Here is a 13,696-nt window from a genome sequence, read left to right on the forward strand (position 1 = left end):
GACATATGGAGGGCATTATCAGGTTTGCCAACCAGAAGAACAACTCGTTCATGAGTTGCTTTCAGAGTGGCAACGGCTTCTTCATGGGCTACATTCTCGAGGTTCACATCTCCTCCCTGAGAAAAAAATTGAATAAATAAAAAGATGTTTAGTCAAATGTATATCTTAATACTAAAAGTATAAATAAATAAAAAATACCAAGAAACATTTTCAAAAATCTGTATGAAACAACTTATCCGCACTTCACACAACTTCAAAAGTAATTATCAAGTAACTTTATTGATTGTTTAACATAACATTTAATGAAACAATTAGAAATTACAAGCAGTAAATGACATATTTCAACACAACGAACAAATACTTTAAAATATTTATTAATTAGAAAATTAATTCTAAGTCTAGAAATTTTAATCAAAACAGAAGTGAGTCTACTGGTACAAAGAGCAAGTAAGTTACTCATATATAATTTTAATAGCCTAAAATAACAATAATTTTAAAAATATATAACAATTTCCTAACTTAAATATTTTAAAAAACAAAATTAGTGCCATAAATTAATCCTAATAAAAACATCATAAAAACTATGATACAACAATAACATATATTTACACTGAAATTGTTATCATAATGCAATTTGACATAAAATAATTATCTACAATAGTACACCATCAGAAGACTATGCCCTATTTTTTTGTGAAGCTTGTCTTTCAATTAGATAAGAGTGACATGGATGAAATGAATTCTAAAAAATTATAATATTTTAAGTAACAATGTATGTAAGAATAAAAGAAACAGGTCTTATTAATTTTTTTACATTGACTGACTGTTAATGAAAAGATTATATGTATCGACAAAAGTCAGAGATATTTGCTTACAAAAAGCAGATGGATATTTTAGAGAACGAATAATACTAAAATCTTAGCGAACCTACAGTTTCGATACTTCCAATCACTGGCTACACACATCTACGCAATGACGCCCATCCAAACCCAAAACTACCGGATTAGTTTTGATGCAATCCTCCCACCTACACTTCAATTTACTGTTTATTGTTAGTGTTTATTAACATTATGGGAAACTATTTGCTACTAAGGCCTACAACCTTACTTGTAGGCCCATCTTATTTGCCGCAATGCTAATAACCTGAATTATATCTACTACAGTTCCTTCAATGAACAAATAACAAAATAAAATACATAATATATATGTAATTACCAGATCAAATTATAATAAATGATTTCAGTAGAAGAAATGTAATATACAATAAAAATAAAGATGTTATGTAAGTTAACAAGACTTTTGTATAATACCAACTTTAGTATTCAAAGATTGGACTTATTATTATTAACTACTCTAATTAACAATAATGCGACATTGCCTAGAGATAATAACTTAAATGTTAACTCAAAAACTGTAATTGCCATAATAATTGAATAAACTAACAAGGAATGTATTATGAGCTATTGGTGGAATTTTCAATGGGTTTAATCACATTCCAATGATATTTGCACACTTACTTAGAGATTTTTTTTTTTTTAAAGCAAATAGACAAACCAATTACTACATAATGTGAGTGATTGAGTGTGTCATAGCTGAATTTTATTACACGAGAAACTGAGGATAATTGTTTGGTTTCCTTTCATTTCATGAATTTTGTCTTATAACTATGTAACATTGAACTAAAATGAAGAGAAGATAGTTTGGAGGTGCGGTCAAAATATACCACAAATAAGTTGAAATAACTTATTTAATTGTGCCGACGTTTCGGCCAGAATTTCTAGCCTTCATCAGGGCTAAGAACAGAACAAGATAACAACCAATGAATACAGAAATAAAAAATAAAATATAAAAATAATGAAATAAAGTAGGTAATTGTACAGAATAGAATTAATAATTCATTAATTAATAATTATTAATAGAATTAATAATTGAATGAATCAACTCTATTCTGTACTATTATTTACTTTATGCCATTCTGCTTATATTTTATATTTCTTTTTCTGTATTCATTGTTTGTTATCTTGTTCTGTTCTTAGCCCTGATGAGGGCTAGAAATTCTGGCTAAATGGCACAATTAAATAAGTTATTTCAACTTATTTATGTTGTATTTTGGCTGCACCTCCAACCATCTTTTCCTCGTATAAGTCATCCATGGTCAACTATCTCTAATGATCATTAAACTAATTTTTTTTTTTTAAAGTAATAATGAAAGAAATACATAAATAATATTATCATCAGTATAAAAGAGATAACACATTTTTTTTATTTTCACCTTTAATATTTATAAAAATTCTACGCGAAATTGAAAGAGAAGAGTTTGAAGAAAATTTATTTTTAATGTCAGAGAAACTTAAAAAATAAATAAAATGTTGTAAATAAACACTTTATTACTTACAGGTAGATTTCGGACAGCTATGAGTTTATCACCAACTGCAAGCCTTCCATCCACCTGCGCTGCACCTCCATCCATAATTTTAGTAACAAAAATCCCATTATCGCCTGGGATGTGCTGATTACCGATGCCTCCAGCAATACTGAAGCCTAAGCCTTTGTTGCCTTTAATTAATTCGATTTCAACCAACTTAAGTGCCCCAGCCCTTCTTCGTCGGACATTCTGAAATAGAAAAATTACCACATCAAAACTACAATATAAGGAAATGTAGTTTTATTTTGGATAAGGTTGTTATTAGAGATCAGTCAGAGTGAATAGAAAATAAATTTTATCATGCTGTATGTATCATTAGGACTATAAACGAAGAAATCAGTTAATATAATAATAATTATAAACTTATAACATTCTGATCATACATAATAAAATTTCTAAGTTAAATAAGAAAAGGAAATGAAAAGTAGTAATAGAGGTAAACAAGAAGCTTTCAAAATTAAAGAAACTTATATACGGTAGTTAAAATATAATTATTTAAGTGTATCATCCTACAATGTATTCTGAAATCTAAATGAGAAAATGAATATAACTAGAATAAATTTAAAATTTCAAGATTCAAAATAATGTATCAACTATCAAACACAAAAAGATATTCTTAAAATGGACTTGACAATATCTAATATAAAAAGGGATTTCTAAAAGATTTCATACGGAGATTTATAAAAGTTGAGGGGCTATATTGGAAAATTTAGGCATAATCACAGCTCAAATTTTAATTTAGCAACTTTTATAAAATCTTGTAAATAGCAAAGAGTTGCCATTACAAAACATTATGCATACTTACATGAAACAAAGATTTAATCATTTTAATTCTTTATATACAGTACTGTATAAAAAAAGAATAACAAAAGCTAGTACACTCTGAACAATGGAATGTTAAAGAAAACAAACGAACATTGTCAGTTTATTTGTATCAATATGAGAAAAATAATAAAAGATAAATTCAAATTAGTAATGCATAAAAAAAAAACTTAAATAATGTGATGTGATGTTTTGTTGGTAAAACAGCTGACAATTGATTCATTATCAACATCATTTTCACCAAATGAAGAACTATATTTTGAATTAATGAGCAGCTATGAAATAATATTCATAATTTTACTTGAAATAAAAAAATCTATTTATTGCCAGATGAAAATTCCTATTTGAATTTAAGATGAAAAGGAACAATTTATATTTAATACGATTATGATGGTGATGTGGATAATCTAATTTGTTTTGGTCCTAGTATGATACTTCTTCCAGCAGCCAAAGTGATTCATGGACTAATCTGTTAATGTGTAAAACCTGTTTCACTCAGTGAACCATATAATGCAAGCAGTTTAGGCAGGTCCAAGCCTCTTATGAAGGAAGGGAAAACAACCCTTACTGATTAAAATAAATCAATACCACTTTAAACCCATACTTTGTTATTTCATTTTTATTTTATTATTTTATGAACGATTTCAGTAATAATTTACCTATAGTCATGACATAAAGTAATTCAATATTTTATTAAAAAAATTAAGTAATTTATACAAGTTATTGATGAATTGCTATTTTAAATAATAATTTCCATTTTAAATTTACGGATCTACAAAATTATCACTTTACCTGTGAGTAATTTTTTTTTCTTTTTTTTTTTAATTTTTTACAACTAAAGTAAGTTATTATTGAATTAAAAATGGTTTTATAAATTATGTGATTGTTTTAGGCTTGACTTTATACGACATGTAATACAAAAGTTGCACTTAATAGAAAACCTTTTTAAAATGTTCCTTCCTAGAAAGTAAAAAGTGTGATATTTGAAAGGTGTACGTTTTTCCTGAAAATAAAATAGAATCAGAATAATATTTAAGTTGTAGAGCTCCTGGAATAGCTTGAGGTTAAGGAAAATTAACAAAAATGTTGCTAATTACTCTTTTATCTGGCAAGATAAATGATAAAAGAGAAAATAAACAGTTTCATCAGTGATGGCCTGTGTATGTTATTCCAAATTCATTAACGGACAAAGAGCATCTCATGCCAGATAATGGATATGTCAGAAGCTGACATGGAGGGTCTGAATTCAATTTCCAACTCGAGAATGCCATGAAATTCAAATGCAGTTTCACAAATGAAAAGTGGATAACTTCTCTTGATGTATTCTCTATCCTTCTCTAAATTGGGGGTCTTAGGGAAGCATTAATTCTAGAAAATGCAAATAGAATTTTCTTGTAACTTTTCAACATTCAACAAGTAAGTGTTCATAGTTTGGCCATTTAATAAACATTATTCCAATTCAAACTGAATTTATTTAAATATTAATAAAATTAATGATTTAATTTTGATCATCTAAAAACTATCTACTGTGTAATAGTTGCTACTTTTTCATTTCGTATTCAAATCTATTGTCACTTACATAATTATTATGATTTGTAATATTTTAATTTTTAAAAAGCCAACAGTTTTTTCTTTATTTTTCCTTTTTGATCCAAAGGCTAATTATATTTTATAAATTCTAGGTAAAAATATAACCGTAGAAACTTCTACTATTTTATTTTAAACATTTTAAAGGCATCTCGGGCTCTTATTGCTCAAAATTAATTTTTAATTTTATATTTTTCCTGTCCATCTCCATCAGACAAGTCATTAAAATGTGCATTATATTAATTATTCTTCATAGGAATAACCTATTTATTCCAAATTCTCTATAAGACATTGGCCTCTTTTGTATTGATATTTTCAACATAAACGTTTTTTGGCAAGCTGACTGAAAATCTGCTACCATTTTTGGTGCAGATAAATCAATAAGTGTAGTTTACTGAGCAATTACAATTTTTTTTTTTAGTTATTTTGATTAAACAATACGTTTTGGAGGAAACATCACGTCAAAATCATTTTCCAAACTGGAAATATAAAATAATTTTAGGGTATGTTGTTTTTTTAAAAGTCCCACAGCTCATCGGATGAAACAGTTGAATATGGGCCTTATTTTAGCAATGTAAAATCACGATAATACAAAACAATATTAATGTTTATGAAACACTGTCCATTGTTAGTCCGAAATGTCCATACACATTGTAACTATCATTTTCTTGGTTATCAAATCAATCACAAGAGTGATGTACCCAAATAATATTTAAATAATTAAGAGTTTACGATTAGTCAGCTAATAAAATCCAAAATAATAATTTAAAAAAAGTTATATCGTAACTATAACAAAGACTTTGAGAACTTGAGTGTATTATCCCATATTATTGTAAAAATTGAATTTGAAGTGCTAAAGCATTATATTTTTGGCTGTATAAAGGATTTTTTTTTTTTTCAGGAGTTCATTTAAAACACATTCTCAGGAGTTCTCTCGAAAGCATCCTCAACTATGATTGAAAATTAATTAATGTATTACCAATGTGACGACATTGCCGGCTCTCTTGAGGGCCTCAACAGCATCGGTGTGGCAGACATCCACGACGGAGGTCCTATTGACCTCGAGGATGACATCGCCCACCCGCAGCCTTCCATCGTTGGCCGCCGCTCCTCCGGGTATCAACTTGGTGATGAAGATGGAAGGGTCATCCTGGACGTGGGGGTTGTCGGTGCCGCCCGCGATAGAGAACCCAAGCCCAGAGGTACCGCGCTCCAGGCGAATCTCTTCGTACTCCCACTCCGAGTCACCATTGACCTGCAACATAGCAATATTGACTGTCAGTGAACCCGAAGAAGAGAAATACATTGAGTTTTATAGTAAAAATATGGTATTTTCAAATAAAATATGGTTAAAATAACTAGGTGATTATTATTATCCAGGCGAAAAGCACCCCGAGCTACAAAAGGAAAAAGAAATATAAAACTACAGAAGAAACAATTGGGAAGAACAATATTCCAATATGAATGCGTGGATTGAACGTTTACGTGAATTTCATCTTTTACCAACCAGTAAGTAATTATAGTTATTCCCTAAGAAAAAATGGCGACAGCAATGCAGTACGATATAAAACCGATTAATATGTGTATATGTTCGCATATTTTATAAGTGAAATTTAACGAAGTGATTTAAATTAGGAGAGAAAGAAATAATTTAATGCGAAATGTGTTCTGTCCAACGGCATTTGGTTACGAAACTAAAGTAACCGTAAATTATTACTAAAGTGTACTACAACTAGTGAACAATAAAGAATATATTTTTCGTTGAGAATACATATTTTTTATTCATGTATTATATTTAGATCTGTTGATTTAACTTGCCAATTAAAATTAAATTAAGCATATTAATAATAGAGATGAATCAATCCATTTGGACCATAAATAAATAAATTAGATGTAGTAAAATAAATTTCAAAAAACTTTAGTAAAAAGGAAATAAAATTCATATCAATGTACAAAATTTATAATCAAGGAAAAAGCAGGACGATAGGAGGCCCTAGCGCTTCTCTCACTCTTATTAAAAGGTAGTGGAGATTGTATGAGAGCACTACAATCTCACTCTCAGGACTTGAAGGGGTGGAAACTGGTCATTGCCGGTACTCCAACATATATTTTTTTTTTTTAAATTTCAAGGGAACACTGCAACTTCTATCTTCCAGGAAGAATTGTATTTCAATAGAAATAATCTACCAACTAAAATAATCCAAAGATATTTCTCTAAAGGGGGGGGGAAAAGAAAGGAATAAAAGAATTCCTTTACTATATTCTGGGGAGGGGCCGATAACTAAAATGATTCAAAGCCATTACCCTATATATTTGAATAACAACATATTCAGAAAAAGTATCGGAATAAATAAAAGAAGGCAAATGATCACAAGGCAAAGTATTCAAATATTTTAAGGAACAAGATGGTGATATCACCCATATATAGGCAATTTGAAGTTACGACAAGACATTTAAACGTATGCCATCAGGCCAAAACCTCAGAGAATAATACGGTCTACGACAAGTTTAGTGGGAGTGGTACGACATTTCCGGAACACAGACGACGTTCAGGTTACCTTTATTACCCCCACGAGTTTACATAAATAGGCAATGGACTTACACGTTCTGCATTGAGATACAAGCACAAATGGAATCTTCCGTCACAAGGGGGAAGAAGCTAACTGGAAGTGCGGATTCTCTAACGTCTTATACCCACCACTCTAGAACAGGGACTTATCATGCATAGTATAAACAGTAAAGTGTATGGAAACTGTCTGTATTATGCTCTTGTTCCGAACAGAATCGCTCCTGACTTCCTAAAACGATCAAGTGGTAATTCACCAACTTACCGTATTATCGGAGGTGAAGCAGCCAACCTCCATTTACGGCTGAATACGGGCATTAAAGAGCCATGGAGATAAGAAAAGCAATCTGGGACAGGAAGCCTTAATAGGAGTCGTCAAAGATCATGTATGATTAGAGATATAACATAATATAAGGAAAACTATAAAAGTCAAATGTAACACCTTTCACAGTCTCTGACCAAACTAAGAGTAATCAGCCACATATTACACATTAAGGAGGTTTTACAGCATATCCGAAACTTCGGAAACTTTTCTATTATATGTCAAAGGACTTAGTAAATAGTACAAATATGGAAGCAACATACAAGTAAATGGCTAGACTAAAAGAAAATAGGGCACAAGTTTATAAAACGTTTTAAAATTGGAATAAATCCCTAAAAATAAGGAGATTCCAGGATATAAAATAAGTAAGACGGGTTGGATAATGAACAGCTTGTCCGAAACGATGTCCAAAATGTAGAAGAAAAAAATAAGTGAGGAGTATTAAAGGTTTTTCTTGACAATAAATAAATAATAAAATTATGAAAAATGAACCCCGTTATTAGGTTTAATAATGAAGAAACACAGATGACTTTGAGAGACTTGGTTATTGGGGTCGATTTTTATTTCGTGGCGGTCCCACGAAATGAAAATTTGACCCCTATCATCGTGATGGAATAGAGTGGTACCCTGTCGATAACCCCTCCTCCCCTCTCCCCAGATGTCAGAAATGACCAGGAGGGGAGTACAAAAAAATTACTGATCAGTAATAATGAAAACGAATTTAACGCAAAAAGAGAGTTTTAATGAACTTAAAGTACAAACGTGAGTTCGCCTATGATAGTTGTCGTAACAATCCATGACTACAATTATTTTAACAATACCACTGTTGTTTTCTACATTTTTAATGAAGATTTAAAAAATATCTAAGAAATAAACATTAAAAATCTTACTTTTCTTTAACAACTTAAAAATAATTACTAAGAGCAGAAACCACACCGATAAATATATAATACACTCGATTTCAACTACAGAGAATTTCCAAGAAAGAGTTCTAAACTTAATTAATTTGGAGCTGTAAACAGAGAAGCTTATTTAAATTACTAAAGAAGGAACGAATCCCATTTCAAAAACCAAAACTTGGGATAAGAGGAGGGTATATGACAAGGATTAAGGTAAACCCCATCCCTACATAGGACGGACTAAAGAGAAATACAGTCATTTCTTTAACACTAGATTTACGAACAAAATACCACATTTCTTTATTACTCCGTTTTATAGACATATGGTTTATTGCCAATAAGGCCACTATCTATACTTTCAAGTTTTAGTTAACAATTTCAAAATTCTTCAGTCACTAAATTAAAAGATATGAAGTTAACCATTGAAGATATTGTTAAAAAACATTTTGTTACCGTCCTTACTGATATCTAAAATAGGTAAAAAAAACAACACATAAATAAATCAACAAAATTTAACACACTTCTAAAAAAATATGATTTAATCTACTGAGGGAAAAATAAACTATGGCATATTTATGAATACATTTACTCCAAGCCCAGTTTATTAAGTTAAACAATACCAAAAGTAAATTTTCAACTATATAAATTATTTTAAATTAATAATTGAAAAAATTATTATTGATTAAATTTAATATTAAATTACCTCAATATCCTTAAACACAATTTCTTAAAAAAAAAAAAAAAAAGAGATATTATTTTTTTTTTCGTACTGTACAGGAGTTATTTTTAGAAACTTGTTTTAGTTTACAAAGTCGAGAAATATTACATTATTTATTCGACTTATCTATTAATTCTACAAAAGTTATGTTGATGTTCCAGCTTTCGGTTTATAATTTATTGCATTTTTCAGATTTATAGTGATTGGAATTGCTACTAATGAATTTCTTGTGAATTTATTCAATTACTTATACATAATTTTAATGTACTGGAAGTTAAAATAGTATTATTTTTTCAGAATGATGTACTAATACAGTTATTTAAAAATAAACTTAGGGTTATTTTACAGTAATTTTTATATAGATATAGAAAGTTAAAATTTAATTTGTTTAATGTTTTAATTAATTTTTTGGGAGATTTTAATTTCTTCCTTATTACATAGGGTAGAAAAGTTTTATTTTTTACTTGATTTATAAGTGAATTTTTTTTTTATTATTCACAATTAAAAATCAGTATTGTGTAAAATTATACAATATTTATTTTATACTCAAAACTTGTTAAACGTAATGGATAACCTTTCTTTAGTAAATTACACTTAATCATATTTAAGAAGTTAGTACTAAAAGTAGCATGAAAACTACTACTATGCTTGAGAGCAGTTAGTAGATATTGAGAACTGGAAAAAAAAAAAAAAAAAGATTTCAGATACAACTGGTACCATTTTTTAAATTAAGTACACATTCGCTACTGTTCGTCCTACGTTAAGTTGCGTCAGGACATTATGATAAAGAAAAAAAATTTGTCCAAGATGCAATAATATTTCGCCATTGATCAAGCAAGATTGCAATCATCAGTTTAATATTAATGTGAAGAGGTGGCACATTAAATTTTGAGCACGCTCTTGGAAGCAGGATATCAAAGCTGTCATTAAAATGTCGAAGAATATTGCTTATTAATGAGCAATCAACAGGAAATTATTGGCATAATCTCTCAATGAGTCACTGTTTATTATTGAGGTAGCGTAAAACTTCAATGAAGTATTAATTACGAGACCACAGGAGTTAGTGTTTGTCACTGATAAGATATCTCTGCATCATTGCTGACTGTCCGCTATCTCGAGTGGGGGATTAGGCAGTCGGAGTGTGTTTAATACTTCTGAAAATGATGGGGTCAAGCACACAAAATGTATTAGTCATTGATAAAGAGAAAATGTATTATACAAAAAACATAACTATATGATAGGAACGAGTAAACAAGTTACTCACACGGCTTCTTAAATTGTCAGTAATAATAATAAAGGGTTAACGAACCCGAAGGTTCGATGCCGATACCACCAAACGCTCTCTGCATACATCCTTTCAGTGATGCCCCTCCAAACCCAATTCCACCAAATCAGTTTTTGACGCAATCCTCCCATCTACGTTTCGGTCTACCTGTCGGACGTTTACCCGATGGTTTAGTGTTTAATAACATTTTAGGGATCCGCTCTATACTAAGCCCTATTACCTTACATGCCCATCTTACACGCCGCAATGCTATAGCTTGAATTATATTTACCGGTCCCTTAATTCAGCGTTGTGTATTCTTCTAAATTCTAAACCATTTTTGGTCCGAATATTTTGCGTAATACTTTATTTTCGAAAACCTTAAGGCGCTGTTCATCCCTTAGTATAAGAGGCCACGTCTCACATCCATAAAGAACAGTGGGAAGGATTATGGTTTTGTAAATTCTAATTTTTATGTTTTTTGATAGAAGGCGCGAACTAAGCAGTTTCGAAATTGAAACATAACAAGCATTTCCCGCCTTCAACCTAGCTTTTATTTCCTCATCAATTTCGTTTTTTCTAGTTACTGAAGAACCTAAATACTTAAGCCTACCTACCAGTTCAAACGTATTTCCTACTATATCTATATCACCGAAATTGATTACATTTCTACTGCTAACCATGTATTTTGTTTTATCCGTATTTATTTCAAGACCTAGTTCCTTGCTGAAGTTTATTGGCGTGGTTGTATTTAGTTCTATAGATTCTGTGTCATCACCCGATAATACCAAATCATCTGCGTATCCAAGCAACGGTATTTTACCACCTAAAGAATCACCTTGTTTTAAACCCGTTTAAAACCTTGTTTAAATCGGACCTGGAATTTCTCAAAATAATGATTACCAATTCGTACCTTATTCTACGTTTCGGTCATGCACATCGGTACGAGATTTACTAAAAATTGTCAGTAAGGAATCCATAAAAAAATAATTTTAACTGTTCAACTTAAATTGTTGAAACCGGTTCGGAACGGTGTAGGTTCAATTCTCACCCAGGTCAGTTAATCTTTATTTCAAAAATGTATCATGAAAGTAGTAATCAGTTAGAGGTTACTTAAAATAGGACCATTAGATCCACTTGCTAGAAAAGATCCCACAATAATACAATAAGCAGAAGTAATTCCTAACAGACTTAATTTTCCTTACCACTAAAATTAAAAATGCAGTGGTTTTGATACTACCTATCTTAAATCTATAACCAACTTTTTTTTTACAAACAATATAGTACGTTGCGTATGCAGTAAATACATCCAAATATTGGGACAGCGCCATTGATAAGTCAATAGTTAATTGTCTATCACTTAACATTGCAATTAACAATTAACAATTGCTAACTAACATTGGGATTAGTAGATGAGCAGCTAGAGTGACTATATTTCTTTGAACATATTTTTTTTTTTTATTTCTAGTAATTGAACCCGCATATGCAACTAGGAACCAACAACTTTTGCGTCCTCACTATAAAGGAGAGTAAGCTCTGTAAATGAACTGTTAAGGAAATGAAAAAAGAATTCTATTTTCAGAATATTAAATAAATGATTAGAGATTAAGAATAAAAACAAACAATTATTTATTTATTTGTCTATTTCTATTCTTATTTTGAATTTTAATGTGATTTTTTTGTGAATTTAATATGAATATATTATGGATATTAAAAACAATATCTAACAACAAACCCAACCACCTGTCATTTCTAGAAACATAAATAGTCCCCACGATCTGACCGTTATCGGTTGGAAAACCCTGACCTAAGAAATCCAAGACTTAATGAGTGAATGACTCAGTTATGAATATAGAATCAGTGAGAGAGTTCATACAACCGCTGAACCTTGAAGAATTGCGTATTTGAAGAATATAAGTTTACTAACAGAAAAGGACGGACCTAACTAAATTTTAACTAATTATACTCATTTCAAATTATTCGATTCAGTATTAATGTCATGACAGATTTACAAAATATTTACTGAGTCATTCCTTCAGAAGATAACACTGAAGTTATTTTCCACCATGAAACCTGCTCTGAAGCTCCTATACAACCAGGTTCTATTGATAGCCATTGATCATTAACAGGTAAATGCATATCCAGTACCAATTAGGTAACTGATACTGTAGATGTAACCTTAATTACAGCCCGAGGAGGCAATAGAATCGGAGAACAGGGTCTAGAGCTCTGTAATGAATTAGAATTTGCATTTTAGTCGACCTAAGTTTACACCCTAATGTTACCAGTAACATTATTAAAAGCGAAAAGTTAGGGAGATCTTTGTTTAACAATTTATTATTATTATTATTAATAATTTGATGCGTACTGTTATCTCGGTCATAGCCTAACAATTATGAATACTGCTATTTTGCAACCAAAATTTGAATAACATTTTTATATCTACTGTTTACACTGGTCATTGACTAGCATTACCATTTACAACAAGTAGGTAAACACGAAATAAATCTTTTAACATTCTTGTTAGGAATAGAAATATTAATAACGTGCGTTATTAGTAATACCATATCCGGTATAAATCCACCATTAAAAAATTAACAACGAAAGGAATTCGTAACTATTAAAATAAAAGTTTGAAATAGATATTAAAATTTATACATTTGTGACAATCTTTCCATAAAAATCATTTGAAGAAGAAACACCACACTAAACAACTTTCACTTGTTTCTTGTTGAGTTGTTATTGAAAATTATTATAGATTTTTGAGGTTTTATTAATAAAAAATCATTTCATCACCAGAACTATTTTTACCATTATTATCTATGAAAACCGTTGCCTTCTATTAAGTAAGTGCTTTGTCACTTTGTCTTACTGTATTTAAACATCAAATACAGTCCACTCAAAAGCAGATAAAAATGATTTATATCGTTAAATACTAAATGATATTGATTTATATCGTTATCTGTGATTTTTTATATTATAAAAAAGTTCAATGTTATTTTTTTGTATAAAAATAGAAAATTTTAGCCAAATCAGATATCACGAATAGAAAAAAAGAAGAATACTGCACATTAAAATAACACAAAATAAGCA

At 29.9% G+C, this 13,696-nt stretch overlaps 1 protein-coding gene across 3 annotated transcripts in view; it reads right to left on the reverse strand.

The window, feature by feature from the left end:
- LOC106680774 (disks large 1 tumor suppressor protein) overlaps positions 1-13,696 on the reverse strand; it is a gene marked incomplete at its 5' end in the record, with an annotated part of 438,504 nt that overhangs the window by 90,021 nt on the left and 334,787 nt on the right. For all 3 annotated transcript variants that reach the window (XM_067052703.1, XM_067052702.1, XM_067052701.1), the window contains 3 exon segments: positions 1-116; positions 2,396-2,614; positions 5,814-6,089. In XM_067052703.1, coding sequence (XP_066908804.1) covers positions 1-116; positions 2,396-2,614; positions 5,814-6,089 — 611 coding nt within the window.

The sequence above is a fragment of the Halyomorpha halys genome, unplaced genomic scaffold (assembly GCF_000696795.3).
Source record: "Halyomorpha halys isolate HHAL.00 unplaced genomic scaffold, Hhal_1.1 Scaffold286.1, whole genome shotgun sequence".
NCBI lineage: Eukaryota > Metazoa > Arthropoda > Insecta > Hemiptera > Pentatomidae > Halyomorpha > Halyomorpha halys.